This window comes from Pipistrellus kuhlii, unplaced genomic scaffold, assembly GCF_014108245.1.
Source record: "Pipistrellus kuhlii isolate mPipKuh1 unplaced genomic scaffold, mPipKuh1.p scaffold_m20_p_1, whole genome shotgun sequence".
NCBI classification, from domain to species: Eukaryota; Metazoa; Chordata; class Mammalia; order Chiroptera; family Vespertilionidae; genus Pipistrellus; species Pipistrellus kuhlii.
The window spans coordinates 170,069,465-170,095,368 of record NW_023425404.1 but is presented as its reverse complement, the minus strand read 5'-3'; the positions used below and the strand labels follow the sequence as shown (position 1 = coordinate 170,095,368).

Genomic DNA, 25,904 nt, shown 5'->3' with positions numbered 1-25,904 from the left:
ATTTGTAGATAATTAACTATCCCTCTTGCTCCCTTTAAGATTCTCTCTTTGTCTTTAACCTTTGCCATTTTAATTATGATATATGTCTTGGTATGGGTCTCTTTGGGTTCATCTTGATTGGGATTCTGTGTGTTTCCTGAACTTGTGTGACTTTTTGCCTCACCGAGGTAGAGAAGTTTTCTGTCATTTCTTCAAACATGTTCTCTGTCCCTTGCTCACTTCTCTTTTTGGCACCCTTATGAAGCTAATGTTTTTATATTTCATGTTGTCCTAACTTGCCCTTAAACTATCCTTATTCTAATTAATTATTTTTATTTTTTCTGCTGTTTGAATGTTTGTTTTTTATCTTGTCTTCTAAATTGCTAATTCATTCCTCTGCTTCATCCAAATACTTTATTTCTTTTAGTATGGTCTATTTTTTTTTTTTTTTTTTTTGCCACTTGGGTGTCATTTCAGGAAAATATCTATTTAGTTCTTTGGCCCAGTTTTTAATCATATTTTTTAAAATCCTCACCTGAGGACATGCCTAGAGAGAGGAAGAGGGGTAGAGAGAAAGAGAGGACATCAGTTACCTTCCATGCATATCCTGACCAGGGATCCAACCTGCAAATCAAGTATGTGCTGTGACCGGGAATCTTTGTGCAGAGGATGATGCTCAACCATTCCAGATGGGCCCTTGCAGTATATTCTTGATGTCATTTTTCATTTCTGACTGGTTATTTTTTATCATTTGTGTATCCTTTTTCAAGTGTTGTAGTTTTCACTAAGTTTTTTGAACATACTTATAATCATTACTTTAAGCTCTGTATCTGATAAATTTCTTGCCTCCATTTCATTTACCTCTTTTTTTTTTTTTTTTTTTTTTTTGAGATTCCTCCTGTTCTTTCAATTGGGCCCTGTTTCTTTGTCTCCCCCATATGACTGTCTCTTTTTGTTTGTTTCTATGATTGAACCACTATTAATCCCCATCTTCATGGTATGGCCTTAATTTTAGTAGGTGTCCTTTGGGACCCAGCAGTACAGTCTCCTTGATCTCCTGAGCTGTGTGCTCTAGGAATGTCCCTTTTTTGGGTTATGTGGGCTCTCCTTTTGTAATTGGGCCTTGATTGCTGTTGGCTTGTTCATTGTTGGGATCTACCCTCAGGCTGCCTGACTATGAGGCTGAACCCCAGCCACAGCGTGCACCATGTTGTACAGGTGTAGTCTCTTGGTGGTTTCTTCTGCCAGTCTTTCATTGTAAGTCTTCTTTTCAGATAGGCTTTAGTTGGTAATTCAAGATGATTGTTTCCCTATTTAGTTTTTATTTCCACTTAGTTCTGAGTGGAGGTGTGAGCGAGATTCGCCTACTCTGTTGCCATCTTGAAACCTTTGCATTGGGCCTCTAGTTTTGTTTATAATGTAAAACTTTTATAAATAATACTACCTAGGGCAAGTGAAAGAAATTTCAAAAAATAATTTAAATTTTGGTCCAGTGGTAGAATAATTTAGGTAAATATTTAACTTCAGAAGGTTACAGACTTTAGCCAACTTTTGTTTGGATATGTAAGCTCTGACATGAATTTCTTTTTAGAAAATCAGTCATGGTAAAGTATTTGATCATGATTAAACATACATAATCCTGAGTGCAATCCTAAAGACAAGCAAGTAGGTAATGATAATTGATTAGGAGGGTTGCCAAAATGGTGGTTTTCAGAATTGTTTAATAGAAGAAATGTACTATGAAGAAATTAAAAAGAAAAGAAAACTGAGGAAACACAAGCAATTTTTACGTGTTTTAAAATGTATCTTTCTGCTACATTTCCTTACTGTTCTTTTTACTTATGCTCTCTTCCCTTTTCTTTTTTGCTTTTCCAACCCTTTCTCCTTCCCCACTCCAATTTTTAATTGAGCATCAACTGTGCCGGGAAGTATCTCAGGTTGGGTGCTGAGGGGAGGTGGAACATTTTAGGCATACATAGATCCTGTATCTTAGAGTTTATCTGACTTCATGGGTAATTTAGGTATTAATTAGGTAATGCCAAAAATTATTGAGTTATAAACTCTCTGTCCTTTGAAAAACTTTGAAGAACTGCCATTTAAGCTGAGTCCCCAAGTTCGTCAAATGACATATAATATATTAAGCACTTATTTCATGCAAGGCATTGTTTTGCAGTACTTGGGATATAGATTTGAACTGAACGTCGTCCATGTTTTCAAAGATTCTATGTTGAAGTGTCAGCTAACAGACTATAACCATACAACAGTACATAATTCAACTTCAGATAATGATACTAATGAGAAATTCTATGAAGAAAATACAAAATGTAGTAGGATAGAGATTATTAGGAATGATTGGAGAAGGCCACTCCAAGAAGACATTTGAACAATAGTTGAATGATTAGAAAGAGATAATCCATGAGACAAACTGGGGAGAGAATATTCCAAGTAAAAAGAATATCTAGTGCATAAGCTGTTACAAAGAAGAATTTATATACTAAAAATTTTTAAAAGGCCATTATGACTAGACATAGTAAAGATAAGTTGTGCAGGAATTGAGGAAAAGAAGATGGGAGAGGTTTCCAAGGCCCATACCATGTAAACCATTGAAGTTTAGCTTTTACTCTTTTTGCAGTGGGAAACTATTAGAGAATTTTGAGCAGGGAGAGACATGAATTCATTTATACTTTAATATAATAAGATTGCTTTGACTGTGCATAGAGGATGGAATTTAGACAGGTGAGACCAAAGCAGAAATATAAGTTAATTTAGTAGAATGGTTGAGATGTGTCAGTGGGTTTGACCTGGCTTTTAGGAGTGGACATAGTCATGAATGCTTGAGTTTGGTATTTATACTAATAAAAGGAACGGTGGCCCTTGTGCCCCTGCATCATCATAAGGTGGCCGTCACAAGGTGGCCGCCACAAGATGGCCGGCAGGGGAGGGCAGTTGTGGGCAATCAGGCCAGCAGGGGAGGGCAGTTGGGGCAACCAGGCCAGCAGGGGAGGGCAGTTGGGGTGACCAGGCTGGCAGGGGAGGGCAGTAGGCGGCGATTGGGCTGGCAGGGGAGCAGTTAGACATCAGTCTGTCTGGCAGGGGAGCTGTTAGGGGGCGATCAGGCTGGTAGGCAGAAGCGATTAGGGGCAATCAGTCAGTCGGGCACGTGAGTGGTTAGGAGCCAGAAGTCCCGGATTGTGAGAGGGTGCAGGCTGGACTGAGGGGATCTCCCTCCCCCCAGTGCACGAATTTTGTGCACCAGACCTCTAATATATTATAAGGTAAAGTTAACATTGGATGTTCATATGTATTGGATAATTCCTTTTTTTTTTTTTTTTTTTTTTTTTTTGAGCAGCACAGAAAATGATGGTGCCATTTACTTGAGTGATAAAGACTTAAAATCAGATTGGAGGATAGTGGGAAATCAGTAGTTTTGTTTTGACCATGTTAAGTTTTTAGATACTCGTCAGGCATGTAAGAAGTTGGATATAAATTACTGGAGCTCAGGGGAACAGTTTGAGACCATAGTGTCTGACATTCCGTGGAAGAGTAATGCACTTCTTTTTTCTATGTTCTCATAGCATCTTTTATCTCATAGATTCTTTTTTCATAGCATTTATTGTATTGCTCTCATTGTTTTTATGTCTGTCTTTTCCCACAGTCTGGAGTTTTGTTGTATTTTTTTGTGCTGTCTCAGCTTCTGGTACAAATAGATATTATATTTAGTAAATGTGTGATGAATGAGTTATGTTTAGTTCCCATCACTACATTCTTTCAATTTTACCTCTCAAATATCTATCAAATCCATTTTTTTTTTTTCTGATCCTCATCACTCCTCATTAGGTTCAGTGCCTTTTAAATGTTTTTTTTTGTTTGTTTTTTTTTAGCAGTAGAACTCTTTTTTCAAATAAAATGCTAATGTAAAACCCTAATTACATGGGGCACCAATTAGGGATTGCGTTTAGAAGTATTAATAAGAGATCTTACTATAATGGCTCAAATATATACGTAAAGGTTTCTTTTTCTCAGAATGATTATTTGAGAGGTAGATGGTTTTTGGAATTGAATCAATGGTTTGACTGACTTGTCTGAGGTTTGAGATTGTCTTGGCCTTTGCCTCATGAGGAAAGGAGAGTAATGCTGAATTCAGTCTGAACAGGACCAGTAGAATACAAATAGGCACAGAGTATGGTGTGATGTTATTCTAGTGTAGGGCAACTTGAACTTATATTGTTTAAATATAATAATTACGGTTTTAAGATAGGAAGGTGGGTATAAAAGCAAGAGTTCATAAAAGAGATTCATTTCACCATTGTAAAGGAGAACAACTGGTTCATACTTAAAGGATCTGATAGGAACAGAAAAGGTGAGCAAATCTGGGAGAAGTTGTAGAATCAATATATTGAGAAAATGTAATAAGGAGACAGCTGACTGACTTCCAGCTTGCCAGTGTATAGAACTGGCAGGATATTGATAATGGTGGGAAAATGTGAAGAGTGGTTTAGAATTGCAGGAGTAGATCATTAACATTTGTATTGCAACAAATCACAGTGTGAATAGAAAATGATCAGAATGGCTAAAATGGCCACTGGTGATTTTCTTAGCTAAAGGGTAGTGAATATAGAAGGAAAATATTGTTCAAAGCTTTTCTTGAACTCCGGAACATCTAGTGGTAAAGTGGTAATCTAAGGGAATTAAGGAAAGTCCTAAAGAACTATAGTTTAGTGGACTTTTAAGTGGAATTAATGTGAAATTTTTAATCATCAGGAACACTTGAATCCCATAATCTATCTTCGGTGTCTTTCATCTAATACTATTCTAAAATAGGTAAATGTTATTAAATATCAAGCAATAAAACATTTAATTTCAAATCATAAATCATATGTCATTTATTTGAACACCTTCAGTTGTATTATTTTTGAGTTTTTCATTAAATTAAACAACTTAATAACTTGGTTTTTTTTGTTTGTTTTTTTAGGTACAGCAGGGAAGAACTGGAAATTCTGAGAAAGAAGCAGCACTTCCATCTACAAAAGCTGAGTTTACTTCTCCTCCTTCTTTGTTTAAGAGTGGACTCCCACCAAGCAGGTTAGTGAGATTATTATAATTCAGTTTATTGAAGGCATTGGTTAGTGCTATCCTACCTAATAAAAGAATAATATGCAAATTAACGATCACTCCGCTATGCCCACCAGCCAATCAGAGCGAGTATGCACATAAACCCAACCAAGATGGCTACAGCCACAGAGAGCAGGAGGGAGGCTTGGGTTTCCCAGGCAACGGAGGAAGCCAAGCTTTCAGCCTGCCCTTGCAGGCCTAAGCCTCTACTCAAGGCTACAAAGTTTCAATTATAGAAGGTAAACAAATTCCAACAGAAATGGCTGTAGCCACAGAGGGAGAGGGAGGCTTGGCTTTGCTCCAGGCTTCAAAGTTTCAATTGTAGAAGGTAAATATTGGGTCGGCAACTAAGTAATTGCGAATTTTTTAAAGAAAATCAAAGACAATTTTTTCATGGAACTAAATAACTTTATTCTGTAATGTATTGCCCATTTTGATCAATGACCTTTTGCCATCTTTCAGGCAGCATCATAATCCCACGTTCAAAAAACTTCTGGTTTTTATTAGCAAAAAACTGAATCAGGTACGATTTGACATCATCATCATTATTGAAATTTTTACCACTCAAGGAGTTTTGTAAAGATCGAAACAAAAAGTAATCAGATGGTGCAAGGTCAGGACTATATGGTGGATGTGGCAAAACATCCCAACCAAGCTCCATTAATTTTTGCCGAGTGACCAAAGATGTGTGTGGCCTTGCATTGTCATGATGGAATACAACACCTTTTCGATTTGTCAATTCGGGCCGCTTTTCTTCAACTGCATTGTTTAATTTCATTAGTTGTTCAATGTAGACATCAGAATTGATCGTTCGGTTGGGTGGTAAGATTTCAAAGTAGACAATTCCTTTGTAATCCCACCAAACTGATAACAAAACCTTCTTTTGATGAATATCAGCTTTTGATGTTGTTTGAGTTGGTTCACCTGGCCTGCTCCACGATCTTTTCCGCTTGATATTGTTGTAAACAACCCATTTTTCATCGCCAGTTATCAGTCGTTTTAAAAATGGATCATTTTCATTACGTTTCTTTAGCAAATCGCAGCTGCTAATGCGTTGCATTAACTGTGATTCTTTCAGTTCGTGAGGAACCCATGTATCGAGCTTTTGAACATAGCCAAGTTGTTTTAAGTGATTTTCAATGCATGTATGTGATACATGAAGCTTCTCTGCAATCTCACGTGTTGTACTGTGACAGTCCGAATTGATTATTGCTTTGATTAGGGCGTCATCAACTTTAACTGGACGACCAGAGCGTTTTTCATCTTTGAGTGAAAAATCACCAGAACGAAATTTGGCAAACCAATTTTGACACTGCCGTTCTTTTAAGGCTTCGTCACCATAAACAGCACATAACTTTTTATGAGCTTGCGATGCGTTTTTTCCTTTGCGGAAATAAAAAAGCAAAATATGACGAAAATGTTCCTTTTGATTTTCCATTTTTCAACGAACGCCAAACGAAAACTACAAAACAGATCAAAAAACTTTTTTCACTGATTAACAGCTGAATAGCCAACTATCAAATAACAAAATGTGTTTTACATTTGTACTACGTCTGCAAACCTAAAAATTCAACTGAAGCCATATATGTGTGAAAACCGCGATTACTTAGCTGCCGACCCAATAAATTCCAGATACCGGGGCCCCTGATTGGGTCGCCAGGGGCCGTGGCCAGCCTGCAAACCACCACAGGCCCCTCACTCAGGCCGCCCCACGCCTCAAGGGAACCCCCACCCTGATCCGGAACACCCTTCAGGGCAAACCAGCCGATCCCCACCTGTGCACCAGGCCTCTATTCTATCTAATAAAAGAGTAATATGCAGATTGACCATCACTCCAACACACAAGATGGCTGCCCCCATGTGGACACAAGATGGCCAACAGGGGAGGGCAGTTGGGAGGCACCAGGCCTACAAGGGAGGGCAGTTGAGAGGGACCAGGCCTGCAAGGGAGGGCAGTTAGAGGCGATCAACCCTTCAGGGTAGTTAGGGGTGACCAGGCCAGCAGAGGAGGGAAGTTGGGGGCAAACAGGCTAGTGGGGGAGCAGTTAGATATCAATCAGGCTGGCATGGGAGTGGTTAGGGGTGATCAGGCTGGCAGGCAGAAGTGGTTAGGGGCAATTAGGAAGGCAGGTAGGTGAGCAGTTGGGAGCCAGCAGTCCTGGATTGTGAGAGGGATGTCCCAGCTTGGAGAGGGTGCAGGCTGGGCTGAGGGACACATCCCCCTTCCCCTGCCCCGTGCACGAATTTCATGCACCGGGCCTCCAATATGAAAGATAAAAGCTCTGAATGTGCTACCAAAGAACTGAAAGCATTCTACTTTGTTTTAGTACAAAATGAATTCTTTGAAAAACTTATCTGGGTGCTGGTCCATCTAAAAAAATATAAGTAAGTGAGAAATGAAGTATAGTACTATAGTTATCTGTGTGTACACAGACAATTTTACATTCAGGAGAGGTGGTGCTTAGTATCTATACTAATAAAAGGGTAATATGCTAATTAGACCAGACATCCATCTGGAAGTCCTTCCGGACAAAGCCACAGTGGTGGGGGCCAAGGTAGAGGTGGTTAGTGGCAATCAGGCTAGCAGGGGAGAGCAGTTAGGGACCACCAGGCCAGCAGGGGAGAACAGTTAGGGTCCACCAGGCCAGCAGTTAAGGGCAACCAGGCCAGTATGGGAGAGCAGTTAGGGACCACCAGGCCAGCAGTTAGGGGCAACTGGGCCAACAGGGGAGACAATTAGGGGGATCAGGTCGGCAGGAGAGAGCAGTTGGGGGGATCAGGCAGGCAGCTAGGGAGGTTAGGGTTCAGGCAGGCAGAGGTGGTTAGAGGCAATCAGACAAGCAGGCAGGTGAGTGGTTACAACCAGTGGTCCCAAATTGCGAGAGAGATGTCTGACTGCCCCTGAGGGGTCCTGGATTAGAGAGGGTGCTGAGGGATTCCCACTCTCCCCTGTGTGCACGTATTTCGTGTACCAGGCCTCTAATTCTTATATAAAGAATTATTAGACTACCTTAAATCCAGATCTGTTTTCCTAAAGGCATTTTACTGATTTTAGTAACAGATTGTAGAAATTTCAGTCTGGGAGATCCTTCATATTAAAAACATGTTCTTTCTTTGGTTTGTTGTGATAATATCTAACTTTGGCTGAAGTTCCTAAAGATATCAGTTGTAAGAGGTAAATATGCTGGAAGATGTCCTTTTAATTTAAACATGATAAATAGCTAGCCTGTTAGCAGGAAAATAGTAAAGGATTAGATAAGACTAAGGAAGTTCGATCTTAGCAGTTTAATGTGTTAGATAAACTTAAATCTATTATTTCTCTGAGCCTGAAAATTAGTTAATAACCCAACTATTACTAGTTTTTAGCCAGATCATTTATTCTTTGTGCTACTTGCTTGTATTTATTTTATACAGTTCTCTGTTTTGTTATTCTGCAATTATGAATGGCTGTAAGAAATTACATTTTATAATACACAAATGCAGAAAGAGGCCTTATGTAGTTTAGCCCTCAAATAGAGTTTCTTGAAACTTTTAGCTAAAATTAAATGTCACAAAGCCATTGGAATTTGACTATCTCTTCTCATCTTAACAATTACTAGTCATAGGCATTTCCAAATATGGTTATTTAAACTAAATACAGTTTCATAAAATGTTTGGCTAAGAACTTATGATAGCTGAGATATATCGATTCTTTTAATATGTGGTATTTTGTTGTTTTTCATATTTTAAAAGAAGTCAACTTTCATTCATTGAATTTATGGTGTTCTTCTGTGTAGAGTGATGTTAAGAGCTTGGGTTCTAGAGCCCAACTTTAAATTCTGCCTCTGTTTACTTACTAGTGTCCTTGGGCAGATCTCCTAATCTTGCTCTTTCATTTTCTGATCCATAAAATGTAGTAGTAATAATTCCCTTATAGGGTAGTTATGTATATTAAATAGATTAATTTATGTAAAGTATTTTAAAACAGTGGTACATACATACATAGTTAATAAATACTCTATGGATATAAATACACTACTATTATAATTAAAAATCAATAGCAGTTCTTCTGTACTTTGCCTACCTCTCCCCCCTCCCTTTTTTAAAAACTTGGGCCAGATTATGTAGAGCATTATAAGGGCTTTGGCTTTCCTATAAGTGAAATGAATGGGGAGTCATCGGCAGATTTTGAGCAGAGGAATGAAATAATCTCCTTTAGGTTTTTAAAGTCTCAACTACTATATTAAGATCAGACTACAGATATATTAAAGGCAGAATCTGGAAGGCTGGTTAGAAGATTGTAACGATTATCTATGCAAGAGATAATGGTAAGTTGGACCAAAGTAATAATGGTGCAGGTGATGAGAAATAGCCAGATATTGGATACATTTCAAGAGGTATAAAAGATCATGTACATCTTTTATACTGAGATGGAAATGATTACAGGAGGGGTAACTTTTGCATGGAGAAGATTGAAAGTTCAGTTTAGGACAGTAAAATTGATATTCCTATTAGATATGCAAGTGGAAATTTTACATATAAGTACATTATATGGATCTGGAGTGGAGACGAAAGATATGATGGGCTGAAGATGCAAATTTGGGAGTGACCAGTGTTTAAATAATATAAGATGAAACTGAATCAGATTACAGAATGGGTAAATATATTGTAGAAGGCAGGGCTTTGAGGCACTCTGAGGTCAGAAAAATAAGGATGAATCAGAAAGAGGAAGACAGTAGAGAAGAATAATTAGTGAAGTTGGAAGCATACCCAGTGTATATCTTGAAAAGAGTCCATTTCCGAGTAGGTGGAGTGATTAACCATTAAATAATACTTACTAAGAAGAAGAATACTGAAAATGGCCGAAACCAGTTTGGCTCAGTGGTGGATCATCAGTCTGCGGACTGAAGGGTCCCAGGTTCGATTCCGGTCAAGGGCATGTACTTTGGTTGTGGGCACATCCCCGGTGGGGGGTGTGCAAGAGGCAGCTGGTCGATATTTCTCATCGACGTTTCTAGCTCTCTCTCCCTTTCTCTCTCTTAAAAATAAATAAAATATATTAAAAAAAGAAAAAGAATACTGAAAATGACTTTTGGATTTTAAAGCCCAAGGGTCATTAGTGATCCTGCCCAAAATAATTTTCAGTGGTATAAGATGAAGATTTGGGGGGGAAGAAATTATTTTTATTTTTATTTACTTTTTATTCAAGAGAGAATGGGAAGAGAGGAATTAGCATGAGAAAATAAGGATAATTTTTTTAAAGATTTTTTTTTTTTTTTTGAGAGGGGGGCAGTATCTGGAGGAAAATGTGGGGTTAGCAGAAAGCTTTTTTTTTCAAATGAAAGAAATTACACTATATTTGTACACTTAGAGGAATGAGTTACTACAGAATGGACAGTTATTAGAGCAGTGACCTTAAGGTCAGAGAGGATGGAATGTAGTATGCAAGTGGAGAGCTTAGCCTTAAGAAGAAGTATGGACAGTTCATAATAACACAAGGGAAAGTGGGATATGGTGAAGGCACTGGGTAGGTAATGGTGATAAGAACAACTGAAAATGATTTTGTTATTGCTTCAGTGTTTTCTCAGCAGCAGAGATACAGGTTTATCTGGTAAAAATGTGGATTTATGGATGGCATGTTCAGTGTTTGAGAAGAGGAAGTCTGAAGTCATTTGGAGGTGAATAAACTAGGGAAAAGGGTAGGATTTCTAGGAGGTATCTGTAGGGAAATGTATAGTCAAGAGAATACTTGATTTTCAAGATGGAAGAAAATCACTATACTGATAGGAATGAGTTAATAAAGTGAAAAATTGATGACATGGGGAAAGAGATAACATTTCCAGCTTTTCTTGGGGTTAATGGCCATGGGTTTATTAGGTCTAGTAATAATTAATGTCGTTTTCTAATACTTTTTTAAATCGAATTTATTTAAACAATACAACAAAATTTAATCAACAATATAGTTGCCGTTGTTTTCTACTACTTGTGCCCAATGCTCAGGAAGCATTTTAATCCCTCTGTTGTAAAATTCTTGTGATTTTGATGCAAAAAATTCGGTCAATGCATTTTTGAGGCATTCTTTATTATTAAATTTTTTTGCAAGAAGAAAGTTTTGCAAAGAACGAAACAAATGGTAATCGAAAGGGGCAATATCAGGAGAATATGCAGGTTGAGGGAGAACTTCCCATTCCAACTGGCGCAGTTTTTCAGCAGTGATTCTTGCAGTATGCGGTCGTGCGTTATCGTGGTGAAGAATTACGCCCTTCCGATTAATCAGCGCGGGTTCTTTTTCTCTTAAAGCTTGGGCTAACCTTTCCAATTGGGCACTCTACACTGCACTTGTAATGGTTTGGGTAGATGGTAAAAGTTCATAATGAAGAATTCCTTTAAAATTCCACCAAACACACAACATCACTTTTTTTGCATGCAAGTCAGGTTTTGGCATGGGCTGCGGAGCCTCATTTTTGTCCAACCATTGAGGCCGCCTTTTCAAATTAACAGACAGCACCCATTGTTCATCTCCGGTAACAATTTGCTCTAAAAACGGCAAACGGTTTTGATGAGAGAGGAGCGAACTGCAAATTGTGACTCTTTGATTGATTGTCGGTTGTTGTCGGTCAACTCATGAGGAACCCATTTTCCAAACTTTTGGACTTTGCCAAGTGCACGCAATTGATTGGAAATTGTTTTTTGTGAACAATTTAAAGTTGTCGCAAGCTCTTGTTGGGTAATTTGAGGATTTTGCACCAAAAGAGCTTGAAGAGCTTCTTGATCAAAATTGGACACACGGCCTCGACCACTCTTGTCATCTAACGAAAAATTTCCCTTGCGAAATTTCTCAAACCAACGCTGGCATTTTCTGGCACTAACTGCATCTTGACCAAGAGCACTACAGATGTTTTTTGCAGCCTCACTTGCTTTTCTTCCTAATTGGAACTCGTAAAGCATGCAGTGCCCAATATGCTCTTCATCCGCCATCTTCTTAGCTCTAGTTTTGCAACACAAACCAAACCAAACACAAACTTTTTCAAGCAAAACTTGTTAATTGCACTTCACACCTTCTGTAGATACCACGTGTTTGAAGGTTATGTCAATACAAGTCAACGCCAAGCAAGATTTTAAACGAATGTTTAAAAACGACATTAATTATTACTAGACCCTATATAATAAGTCATCTTGCTCTGGTGTGTTTCTCTTGCCTTGTTAGGTATTCATGTGCTTATGAAGAGTAGCTACTGTTGGATTTTACAGAGGTTGAGATTATATCAGGAGATAGGCAGGAATAAGCATGGTGAGAGTGTACTTGAGGGAGAGAGGGTCATGATGGACCATGGATCTAAGGAGAGATGGGAGACAGTGGTAGAAAAGGGACAGTATAAAGGAAACGAAGAAATGATAGAAAAATTACCAGTTTTACTACGAAGAAAAAAAAAAGGATAATTACCAACACAATGTATAGAAACATATTTAGCATGTTACTTTTGTATGTAAAGAATTGTACCCATTTTTAATTAGGAAAGTTTATTTTCTGGTTCTTCTCCTGTTTTCTGGTCAAAAGGATTTTAGTATCCATTATCTTATTTCTCTTATATTTATTAATTGGCATTGTATTTTAAAAATGAGCTTTCTCATTTCACACACTTATATTTATCAGTAAAACATTAATTTTTATTTTATGCATGTGAAAATATGTATGTGGCTTTTTTTGTATGTGGTATATAAACTGCATATATGATTCATATATGTAATTAATATTCATATTCAAATTGTTTCAGGGGGGCCTTTTCAAACTAACTCCTGTTATCTGTTGATATGTCCCCTCCTTTTTTTTTTTTTTTTTTTTTTTGGTATATTTTGGCACAACCAGATGTTCCAGGCTTATAACTTCCCTACCACTTCCCTGGAGGTAGCCATTTCTTAAAGGCACTCTGATGCCTTTTAGTGGGAAATGGTCATTAGAAAATAACATCTTGCCGAAACAGGTTTGGCTCAGTGGATAGAGCGTCGGTCTGCGGACTGAAGGGTCCCAAGTTCGATTCTAGTCAAGGGCATGTACATTGGTTGCCAGCACATCCCCTGTGGGGGGTGTGCAGGAGGCAGCTGGTCGATGTTTCTCTCTCATCGACGTTTCTAGCTCTTTATCCCTCTTCCTTCCTCTCCTGTGGAAAATCAATAAAATATATTAAAAAAAGAAAAAGAAAGAAAACAACATCTTGCCACTGTTTGTGCTCATTCCTGCTGGGGTGTTCTTTTTTCTAGATCTTTTCAGTACCCAAAACTAGGAAAAAAAAAAAAAATCCAAGCAATTTCAATATGAAATTGCCATGTGTATATTCTGTTTATAAATTTTAAATATACAATCATGTTTGGTTTTTTTTCAATATTTGACACTACAAGTTTCTTCTTTTCTTTTTCTTTTTCCTTTTTTTTAAAAAATATATTTTATTGATTGTACACAGAGAGAAATTGAGAAGGATAGAGAGTTAGAAACGTCCATGAGAAACATCAACCAGCTGCTTTCTGCACTCCCCCCACTGGGGATGTGCCCACAACCAATGTACATGCCTTTGACCAGAATGAAACCCGGGACCCTTCAGTCCCCAGGCCGACGCTCTTCCACTGAGCCAAACTGGCTTTGGTACTTTTCTTTTTCAATTGCATTTCCCTTTTTCTGCAGTGAAAACCTAGTTTCCAACTTCAATATTTCTCATTTGCTTCATTTTATAATACACACAAAACAAATTTGAACATCTACACCTAACATTACAAAACTAAGAGTTCAAGATATCTTTGCAAATCTTTTTTTTAGATTAAGGTATTTAGTCTGTGTTCCAAAGTTATCTTCAGAGTGATTATATTAATCATTAAAAAATATAATTTGTTCTATTGCTTCTGTTTGTATTCAGTATTAGCATTTCTTTTCCTTCATGCTTATTGACATGCTTCCTTTTTACATACATAAGACATTTAATGTAATTTCAAAGCAAGGCTATTCAAAGTATACTCAGATTTGTCACTCTACTATTTCTTTCACGTCTGTCAATAATCAGTTTCATTTCATTTTTCTGGTTCATTCTTTGTGTTGTTTTTATACATAAACATACATAAATATATATATTTTAGAATCTTTGTAAGAATAAATGACTTTGAAATGAATTTTTATGAAATATTTACTTAGTGTATTTTTTTATGAAACATATCAGTATTACTGTTAACTGGTTACTCTAACAATACTTATTATACCTTATTAAAAAATATAGGAGGGGAAGAATATGGGGAAAGAAATATCAAAATTTTGAATAAGATTTTGTGAAACTGCATAAATTAATGTTATCTGTAACTAGAGACCCATTGCACAAAGAGATTCGTGCAATAGGCCTTCCTTCCCTTGGCTTCTAGCACCGGTTTTCCTCTGGCACCCGGGGCCCAGGCCTTTGCTCCAGCTGGAGTCTGTGTCCTTCACTGCAGACTCCTGCCAGAGTCTGCTGTTTCCATCTTTGCTGCAGACTCAGGCAGGAGTTTGCCATCTTCCATCTTTGTCTTCCCTGTAGACTCTGGAGTCTGCAGTCTTTGTCTTTGCTGCTGCTGGAGTGCCACTCCTGTAGATCCCTTCACCCCCTGCCCTTTCTCTTATAGCAGGCATCCTGCCCTACCCAGCCACTCCTTGCTTGGAGCAGCTGGGCGGTCTCTATCTTTGTCATCCTAATTTGTATATTCCCTCCTGATTGGCTGATGGGCGTTGTGGATTGATGTTCAGTTTGCATGTTTCTTTTTTATTAGAGTAGGTAATAAAAGCATAATATGCTAATTAGACTGGACAGCCGAACGACCTTCCAGGTTTCATTTTGGATGAAGCCACCTTGGTGGGGGCTGAGGAAGAGACAGTTAGAGGCAGGCAGGTGAGCAGTTAGGGGTGATCAGGCAGGGAGGCAAGTGGTTAGGGGAGAGTAGACAGGCAGGCAGAAGTGCTTAGGGGTAATCAGGCAGGCAGGCAGAGTGGTTTAGGGGCAATCAGGCAGGCAGGTGAGCAGTTAGGGGCCAGTGGTCCCAGATTGCTAGAGGGATGACTGACTGGTGGTTTAGGCCTGATCTGCAGTGGGATCAGGCCTAAACTGGCTGTTGGACATCTCCTGAGGGGTCCTGGATTGCAAGAGGGTGCAGGCTGGGCTGAGGAAACCTGCCCCCGGGCACGAATTTTGTGCACGGAGCCTCTAGTTAATTCATAAAAGCTCAGAAATAAATTTTACATGTTACAACCTGAAGAAAGCATAGGTTCTTTTCTGCATTTTCACATGGTACCATCTATATTAAATATTTTTAAAATATTCTAGAATTAATAAAATGTTGATAACATGTCTATATTTAAACACCATTAGTTGTCTTACCACAGAAAATATTTTATGTGACTTGAAGAGAATGATACTATAGGAACATAATTAAGGATTTTAGAAAAAATCGTGTTGGGGCGGGCGGGGGATGGAACCAGGGAGAGATCAGAGGCAACAATATATAAGAAAAAAACATAAAATAAATTTATCTCACCAGAAACAGCAACTCTTCTCAGTCTCAGACAAGTTCTGCCTCCAGAAAAGCCAATTCAAGTGTTGGGAAATGGCAGGATCGATATGGGAGGTCCGAATCACCTGATCTAAGGTAAGGCTATTTATAAACATTGGATACTGTCTGATGTTTAGATCATCAGTGTGATCTTATTGATAAGATGATAAATTTCTATTAGACTGTGCCATATTTTTACTCCCTGAGTTTTGATTTTTTAGCAATTAAAACTTATTTATAAAGCAGTTTAATAGGGCTTAAATTGCTTTATAAATAAGGTCTTATCACCTCATGTAATACTTCTCATTTCTCCAGCCTTTAAAAAAAAAAATTATCTTAATTGTTGAAAATATTATAAATATCCCCTTTTCCCCTTCATGGATCCTCTCCTCTCCACATCTGTCCCTTGCACTCTCACTACCCTCCTCTCTTTCCCCCTACTCCCCTACCCACCCAGGCTTTCATCACACTGTTGCCTATGTCCATGGGTTATGCATATATGCATATAAATCCTAGAGTTATTTTTCCCCATGGAACCATGCTAATGGGTGCTCAATAAATGTTTTTCTCCCCCTTGCTAAAGGTTTAATTCTTCTTTCTCAAAAATCCCTAGGTGCTTTTCACTGTTTGTTGGAGAAAATTCACTTTCTGAGTCAGTATTTAGGAGCTATAAAATTGGACTCCACTGACTCTTTCCAACCTTTATATTGCAACTGCAGTGCATAAATATGCAAGTAGGAAGTGGTCTACCAGCTATCCTAGGAAATGCTATTTCCCTTATTGTCACTATGCTTTTACTCGTGATCCACCCATTATAAAATTTTGGTTTGTGTTCTAAGTCTTACATTTACAGAGTCTACAGCCCTGGATGGTATTGTAAACTCTCTGAGCCTGTAAAATGCGAATAATGATGTCTATCCTAAGGGACATAGTGAGAAGCAAATATGTTAGAGTATGAAAGTGCAATGCTAACAGTAATAAGTCTGAGCAATTAAACTTGACTTAGAAATATAGACTAAGATACCTTCCTAATTTGCTATTTAAAGTCTTAAACAATGATGGTATATTGGGGGATGGGGAAAATATTATGTTCTTGTTATAGAATTTTAAGCTTTCTTCCTGGGCAGGTTGATATTATGTGCTTTTTCCCCCCATCTTTTTAAATAAATCTTTATTGTTCAGATTATTACAGTTGTTCCTCTTTTTATGTGCTTTTAATTATTTTCATTTACAGACTTTAAAAATGTAAATTATGATTAAATATTTTTTATTATAATATCTAAAAGAAAAGTAGAGAAAGAAACATTAAAATTTTATTTTCTTTTTCTGTGGGGACTTCATAATATATTCCTCATGAGTAATAGGAATTTCTAGTCAACTTTTTTTGATAGAATTTCTTATTAGGAGAAAATAAGCTTAGACATTCTCAAACGTGGATATTTGTGTCAAGGTCAAAAATATTTTCAACTTTTTAAAGGCTATCTAAACTATAAGTATAGTAGTTTGTGCAGATAGAAATATACAGGGTGGGGTAAAAGTAGGTTTACAATTGTGAGTATACAAAACTGACAACTTATTATATTATTAATTATTATTATGTTAATTTCATACAAGCAACTATAAACCTACTTTTGTCCCATCCTTATTATCTATATTCTTAGAATAGTATTAATTGCATGTGTTGCTTTAACAGGTTATAGAATGAAAACTTGTATCTCTATTATTTTAAAAGTACCAATTGACACTTGTTCAGATATATATGGTATTGATTAGTCTTAGTTTTTATGTTTTATATTTCATATTTTTTTTGTTGATTGATATTTAGAGGGGGAGAGAGAAAAAACAAACAAACATTGCTTCATTTTTCCAGTTATTTATGCATTCATTGGATGTTTCTTGTATGTGTCCTGGCCAGGGATCTAACCCATAATCTTAGTGTATCAGGATGATTGTCTAACCAACTGAGTTAGCTGGGCAGGGCCTTCATCTTAGTTTTTAAGACTAAAATTCTTGAAGAAACAATGGAAATTTCGAGTTATTTTAAACAAAATAGAAAAGTTAGATCTGACAAGTGTGGAGTGGAGTATATTGTCTATGCATCTTTCCACCTTTAGTATTTCTGTGGAACCCAAAAATTTAATAGCAGTGCTTATAGTGTAATTTCTATATATAATAACTAATACATTATTATAGCACATAACGAAACACTGGATTTACATTTAATCTGTTCAATGTTGTGGAAAAGCAATTTACTGATCTGAAAAAGGCCAGACAATAAGAGCTTTCATTTTCATCATGCTACTATTGGTAATGAATTAGGTATTTTTTTTTTTGTATGTGAAGAATAAGTATCGTCTTAAACTTATAGCTGTTTCATGACATAAAACAGATTTGGATATTAGTCTGATTTTGTATACATGTGAATTAAGGACAGTTCTCTAAAATTGCTAGGCCTCTGTTTCTACATTTGCAAAATGATAGAGCTCTAGGTTGTGCTATCTGGAAGGCCTTATTAATCCTGAAATTTTGTTTTCTGGCTAGTCCCTTGTTTATATTGAAAATGAGATCTGAGAGATTAGGGAATTTAGCCAAATTTATGGCTAATTAAGAGGCAAAGTCAGGCTAGAGTCTATGTTTTCGGCCTATAATATCAGCAATTCAGGCAAGTTGACTCATAAGTAGAGACATAGAAATACTTTAAAAATCCATTATTTTTCATGTAATTTTTAACTCCACATTTGTTTCTTTTGCTAATATTATTTTAACATCTGGAAATCCTTTTTTATCAATCATTTGGCTTGGAATTTTTTACTTAAAATAGTTGCTTTTGATAACAGATTTTTCTTCAAATAAGATAATTTACAGAGGATATATTCTCAGATCTAAAAGTGATACATTGAAGTACTTACGCTATATAATCCACCTCCTACCCACCATAAAAGAGACACTTTGGAAACAAAACTATTCATTCTGATTTTGTGATTAGTCTCAGGGAATGTAGGTAGTAATAAATTTATTGAAAATTAAAAATAAAACCTCTAGGTAAAAGGTTAATTTTTTTTTAAATGGTACCACACACACTTTCTTATGAGATAGAAAATGAGATTTCAGCTTTTAATTAATGTGGAGTATTTTAAGTATTGCTTAAGTTTTTTTGTAAAGAGCAATCAAATAATGGTTGAGATTTTTTTCATAAGTTACTGTACAGTAAAAACTTGATATAATGGACTAATTTGTTAATCAGCTTAACAATAACCCACAATCTTCGGACCAACTTAATGGACTAATTTGGATGAGAGGTGTTGTTAAAGCTGAAGTCATAAAGTAGATTTTCCAAACATGTATGTTAAAAAATTGACAAATTAGTTTGTTTTTACTTATGTAGACATGTTTGTGTTATTGAAATTAAGTATGTATGAAAAATTGAGTTTTACAGAAAAGTGTTCTGTATGTATTATTGTAATTTTAAATTTATACTGAATAGGTCTAGTAAATGCATGCATTCACCAGTCACCGTGAGTAAATGCACACAGCTGAGGCATGGCTTCGTGCAGAACTGCTGTAGAAAGTCATGCCACGTGACAACTGAACCATCACCACACAAGATAAGGTGTGATCACATGCTAATCATTCTCCAAACATTGTTTCCGAGTGGTTACTCTTGGATTTAAATATGTAGACTAGTTGAAAGACATGTAATATTTATGTCAGCAAAATTGCTACAGTGTTTTTTCTAACATATGGCAAATTTGCTAAAATTTGTTAAAAATAATTAATAACAAAAAAATAACCTGTTAATTTAATAACTAACATAAACAAATCTTGCTTAAAAGCATTTTAAAATTAACCGGGTGTTAACTTTTACATATAACATATGAACTAGAAATTTTGTTAAATCCGAAGTATATTAAATGGAGGCCTGCAAAAATCACGGTTTACTGTGCTTGGTGTCTTGGGCTTATGTCATTCTTGTTCTTGTATAAAACAATATTTTTCAAACTTTGTTTATTAGTGTTCTGCAAGCTAACTACGTGTACATAACAATTGCCTTTTATTGGTGCAACTCTGTTATAAATTCAGATTTGTAATTTGTAAAGCCAATTAATAAGAAGAATGAAACCATTTTAGTGAACACAATATGAAATTGGCAATATGATTACTTATCCTAATGTTTAGTTTATTTCTTTGTCTTGTTTTCATTTTATAATACCAAATTCTGATCCTCTTAGGTAATTAGTTACAGATCCAACATTGTTTTGTTAAGTTTGTTTATCAATGTCAGTGCTTTTTAACTGATCTGGAAAGAGGAATAGTAAAATTGTTTTTGATGTAGAACCACCCAACTATTTAAATGTGCTTGCATTCTTATAATAGACAAACATTAAACTTATAGTAATAAAACTAGATGTTAAATAAACATTATATTTAAGAGAGTCCTTTACACCAGTTACTATTATGTCTTAATGAAATAATGTACTGAAGAGATGCACCTGTAACTTTACAGCATTTGATTTATCACTCTGTATATTGCAATATTGTGCAGCTTATAAGATTTTATGTGATGAGACATATGAAGGCCTTGTTTTTTTAAACATTTCACTGCAGAATATCTTTTCCTATCAAGGATACATTAAAATGAAATTAAGCATAAATATGGTAGATAAAGCTTTATTCCATACTCTGCACACAAATGAGCACACTTGACTACCCAATGAGCACATTTGCGTCTTCCAGTGAGTTAAATTTTAGCATCTTTCACCTTTAGGCATTTACAATTTTTTGTTTGTTTTTAATATAGCTTAAAAAGGAAACATTCAATAAATTCAGGCCCCAGAAATTAGCATAGAAAATACTTATTGTTGAAGAAAGGAAAAGTTTTGGAGTTCTTATATGAGCCTAAATCCTGGTGCTGGTACTTTACTGAACAAAAGAGCCCTTTTCCATATCCGTAAAAGTGAAACTAATTGGATGTGTATCTTACTTGCAACCTACTAGTGGATTAAATACAGTGGAAACTTGGTTCTTGAACTTAACTACTTCTGGAAGGCTGTTCAAGAAGTGATTTGTTCAAAAACTGAATCTTTTTCCATTGAAAATAATGTAAAGTGGATTAATTCCAGATCCCTAAATGATTCCCTGTTTAATCTTTCTTATATACTGTACATGTCTTATCTTCCTTTCGCTCTTACTTTGTCATTTAAAATTTCTGTTTTATCTCTGTAAGCAGCTCTTACACCCTTTCTGGTGCATCACAATTACCAAAACACTAGAGCCCCAATGCATGAAATACATGCGTGGGTAGGGTCCCTAGCCTGGCTGGTGATAAGGGCCAATCTGTGGGTCAACTGGTGGGCCGGCACAGGTCCACTCTCCAGTTGGCCCCCACCTTGGTCACCTTGTGCAGAGTGATTGTGGGGGGAGACGTTGGTACTTGCCTTGGTTGGCGTGGGGCCTGTGGGCTGGGGGCAGCTTCTGCATTGAGTGTCTGCTCCTGGTGGTCAGTGCACATCATAACGACCTGTTGTTAACCAGTCATTTCACCATTTGTTCGATTTGCATATTAGGTTTTTTATTATGTAGGATATTTTAATTTAATTATATTATAGCATCAGCGATAATTTCATTTTCATCTGTGCCAGAAGGAAAGGTAGAGTCTATTGAGAGCATTCACTGCCTATATTACACTGTAGATTAATGAAACTAGATCTCATGTAATTTGTCTCTTTCATATTTGTATACTGTATGATTGAGTCCTGTATAAGGAAGATAATCTTGATAGCTGCATTAGCTGTCTGCCCTATTGATCAAATTTTTAAGCTCAGTTAAACTTGTGTTGTGTTGAAATCCAAGTTATGGAAGATTCTCATTATGAAGCTTTACTACATCTTTTATGTATTGAAATAAAAAGTCCTACAAAACTTATAGAATGATACGGTTGAATACTGTTTTCCAATAATATCAGAATAACATTGAATTGTTTAATTACTCATCTGTATTACTATGTACTCTACTTAGTACATGCGTATCTATCTTTCATAAAATGCTTCCAAACAAAATGGTAACCTTCACATTTCTGATTAAGGTAAAGTAATTTGTATTTAACAATGCCTGGGCAAAGCCCAGCTGGAGCCATAGGTCATTCCAATTTAGGGTACGATCCCTAGTAGGTACCCTCATGAATTCAAAGACCAAGAATGATTTGCTTATATACTTCAATAAGCTGGGAAACTAACCTAGCATGAATGCATTAGAAAAATCCAAATACCTTTAACATAAATATTGCTCCTATTTCTTCCCCCAAACTTAAAATGATGATGAAGCTATGTCCACTATAAGCTTCCTATCAAAGATATATGCACACAACTCACATTCACACATTCAAACATTTCTGGACTCCCTCTAGAGATATGTATAATATTTGTTAAGGTTAAGTTCTCATTTGTATGTTTTTAGAAGTATAGTATTTGCCATTATGGATCTCTAGTAATGAAATAATACATTGAAAGCTGAAAAAAATTAGACTTTGCTGATCATATTTAAAATAAACTTTAAGAGATATAGTACTCCTATATGCTTCAGAGGTTTTGAAAGCAGAAGTTCTTCGAAATACATGGTGAAAGATGATAGAAATATTTCTTCCTGGCACATAATTAGAATAAATAATCTAAATTTAATTTTTGCTACTTTTAACTATTTGGAAAATTTACAATCCAAATTGCAAATTCAAACAATTTTATGAGAATTGTTCTTGATTAGAATAAATTTAAAAAGATGGAGAGGGGGAGAATCCAGAAATTGAGAGTAAAAAGGTATGAAAAAGGAAATCGTAGAAATGAAGATTTTACAGTGAAGTTTATGTAGCAATAAATTGTTAGAGAAATCCTGGCCTCAGAATATACATCTTTATTGTTAGGATGTGTGAATGTGAGTTGTGTGCATTCATGCTAGGTTAGTTTCCCAGCTTATTTAAGTATATAAGTTAAGTAAAATCATTCTTGGTCTTTGAGTTTATGAGGGTACCTAGGAAATCAATGACAAAGGCATAAAACCAGAAAGGCTTGAACTTTTAAAATAATTTTATTAAAAGTATAGAGAATAGATGGTAAGTGGGCAAATGGTAAGTGGGAGTTGACTGTGTAGTTGAAGACATTTCAAATGTCATTATACACTTTCTATAGGGCTATTTTGTTCTTGTGAACATAAAATTATGGGGCTTTCCAAGCTTTACTTGAGACAAATTTATACCAATTCTTGATTTTCCAGAAGTCTTATATTTCTCAAAGGCCAGTTATCTTTCCGGAAGGCATCATGACTCAAGGGAAGGGTTTTCTATATGCTTTGGAATCAGACACAAGTTTGAAAAAGTTAGTTTTGCCATTTAAATGTTACGGGAGTCAGTGACATTACTCTGGGCCCTAGCTTTATAATATCTAACAAGAATACAGTAGTTTAAGTTAAGGATTATTGTGAAGTTTAGGCAAAATAAATACCCTTCAACAAATGGTAGCTGCTGTTTTTAGTCATTTTAAGAACCTAACTCTGGTAATTGTTGAAGAATATATGGTACTTTGGTAGGTCTAACTTTATAAGTTTCTTTTTTTTTCTTTTTGGTTAACCCTCACTCGATGTATTTTTCTATTGATTTTTATTTTTTTTTATTTTTGAAAAATATATTTTATTGATTTTTTGCAGAGAAGAAGAGAGAGGGATAGAGAGTTAGAAACATCGATGAGAGAGAATCATCGATCAGCTGCCTGTTGCACACCCCCTACTGGGAATGTGCCTGCAACCAAGATACATGCTCTTGAACGGAATTGAACCCGGGACCCTTCAGTCCATAGGTCAACGCTCTGTCCACTGAGCCAAACCGGTTTCATGTCCATTGATTTTGAGAGAGAGTAGAAGGGAATAAAAGAGACAGAGAAGCATCAGTTGGTTGCCTTTGTATGCACCTCGGCCAGGGTCTGGGGCTGGAGCCTGCAACCAAGGTATGTGTCCTGGACTGGAACCAAACCCGGAACCCTTTAGTTTGCAGGCCAATGCTCTACTCGCTGAGCAACACCAGCAAGACCTACTTTTATAAACTTTTAAAGGTAGAATTGTTTATAACAAATACAGATGAAGAGAAATTCATCTAATTTGCATTGATTTTCATTGCCTATCCCTACAAGTTATTTTCGTATCTGAATCATATATTCTTCTATGAAGTCCTTAACTGTAGTAATTGGCTTTTAACATTAAATTTTTTTTTAACTTACTAGATTTACCTGTTGAATTTGCAGCATTTCCCCCCCTCATTTTTTAAATTAAGGTATTATATGTGTACATACCTTACCAATCCCCACCCCACCCCGACTCCCATACATGCCCTCCCTCCCCAGAGATTTTCGTCCTTTGGTTATGCTTATATGCGTGCATACAAGTCCTTTGGTTGATCTCTTATCTCCCCCATATCTCCCTACCCTCCCTGCTGTAATTTGACAGTCTGTTTCTTTTACTGTCTCTGTATCCTTTTGTTCATCAATTTATAATGTTCCTTATTATCCATAAATGAGTGAGATCATGTGGTATTTTTCTTTCATTGACTGGCTTATTTCACTCAGCATAATGTTTTCCAATTCCATCCAGGTTGCTGCAATGAATTTGCAGCATTTTATGGTAGACAATTTTCCATCTATTCATACACTTTAATGAATTGTAAATACAATTGGAGGTGTGACAGACATGAATTTTTCTATCTAAAGGCAAGTTATCAGAAATGTAAAACTGGTTCCCTTTTTGTGTTTTCTAATGCTCAGAATAAGTAACTGAGGAAGATATCCTGTGTGTATCAAAATAAGTATTTTCAGGCCCTTTTGGGGAATTTCTAAAAATTTCTGAATAGAACTGTGTTATGTGTTATATTATAATTATAGTGGCACAAAGTTTTTGTTGCCGTTTGTTTAGCATTTATTACCTGATTCAATTCCACAAGGATAAATTCAGTTGGATACTATTAAAAAATAGTGCATTTAGAAGAAAACCTATAAAAACATTTAAATTTGACATCATTGGATGTGTTGGCATAGGTTTATTAATAAGATTTTGTGTTTATGACAGCAGATTAGGGAAATCTAATTCAGTGAAGTGTGTTCAGTGTGTTTTATAAGCTGATTTTAAAGTACATTGCAAAGGGTTTTAGATTTATTTCTCACTTGATATTTGGTTATTTTTAACCATCTAATTAGGTGAAAGTGAACTGATTGAATTTTTATGTTACAGGAGATTACCTGGGTCAATTGATGTTATTGGTCAGACTATAACCATCAGCCGAGTTGAAGGGAGGCGACGGGCAAATGAAAACAGCAACATACAGGTTTAGTACTTTATTATATTTTTAGATGAAAAATTATATGCATGTTCTAATTTAATTTATACTATATAATAAAGAGGTAATATGCAAGTTGACCATCATGACCTTGCACAAGATGGTCATCCCAATGTGGTCACAAGATGACTGCCACAAGATGGCCATCAGGGGAGGGCAGTTGTGGGTGGCTGGGCCGGCAGAGGAGGACAGTTAGGGGCAACCGGGCCAGCAGGGGAGGGCAGTTAGGGGCAACTGAGCCTGCAGGGAGGGCAGTTAGGGGTGACTGGGCCTGTAGGGGAGGGCAATTAGAGAGATGATCGGGCCTGCAGGGGAGGGCACTTTGGGGAGGGGTAAGCCTTCAGGGGAGAGCAGTTGGGGTGACTGGGCCTGCAGGGGAGGGAGGGCAGTTAAGGGTGACTGGGCTGGCAGGGGAGAGCAGTTAGGGGCGACAGGGCCTGCAGGAGAGGGAGGGCAATTCAGTGGGGACTGGGCTGGCAGGGGAGGGCAGTTAGAGGTTACCAGGCCGGCAGGGGAGGACAGTTAGGGGCGACCAGGCCAGCAGGGGAGGGAAGTTGGAGTGACCAGGTCGCCAGGGGGCGCAGTTGGGGGTAACCAGGCCAGCAGGGGAGGCAGTTTGGGGTGATCAGGCTGGTGACCAGGCCAATGGGGGGGGGTGCATTTAGGGATGAATAGGCCAGCAGAGGGGGGCAGTTGGGGGTGACCAGGCTTGCGGGGTTGGGGGGTAATTAGGGGCGATTAGGCAGGCAGGTTAGCAGTTAGGAGCCAGTGGTCCCGGATTATGAGAGGGATGTTCGAGCAGCAGTCGGACATCCCTGAGGGGTCCTAGATTGGAGAGGGTGCAGACTGGGCTGAGGGGACCCCCTCCCGTTACAAATTTTGTGCACTGGGCCTCTAGTCTTTAATAAAT

The 25,904-nt window shown here is 36.9% G+C and overlaps 1 protein-coding gene across 25 annotated transcripts in view; it reads left to right on the top strand.

Annotated features, from left to right (window-relative positions):
- The window catches only part of FIP1L1 (factor interacting with PAPOLA and CPSF1), a 74,475-nt gene that overhangs the window by 22,503 nt on the left and 26,068 nt on the right, over nt 1-25,904 (top strand). For 9 of the 25 annotated variants that reach the window (XM_036416316.2, XM_036416360.2, XM_036416345.2 and 6 more), the window contains 2 exons: nt 4,952-5,061; nt 24,889-24,982. In XM_036416316.2, the coding sequence (XP_036272209.1) occupies nt 4,952-5,061; nt 24,889-24,982 (204 nt within the window). Of the gene's footprint in view, nt 1-4,951; nt 5,062-15,615; nt 15,724-24,888; nt 24,983-25,904 lie in introns of all 25 variants that reach the window. The other 16 variants (XM_036416281.2, XM_036416271.2, XM_036416263.2 and 13 more) reach the window with 3 other exon arrangements.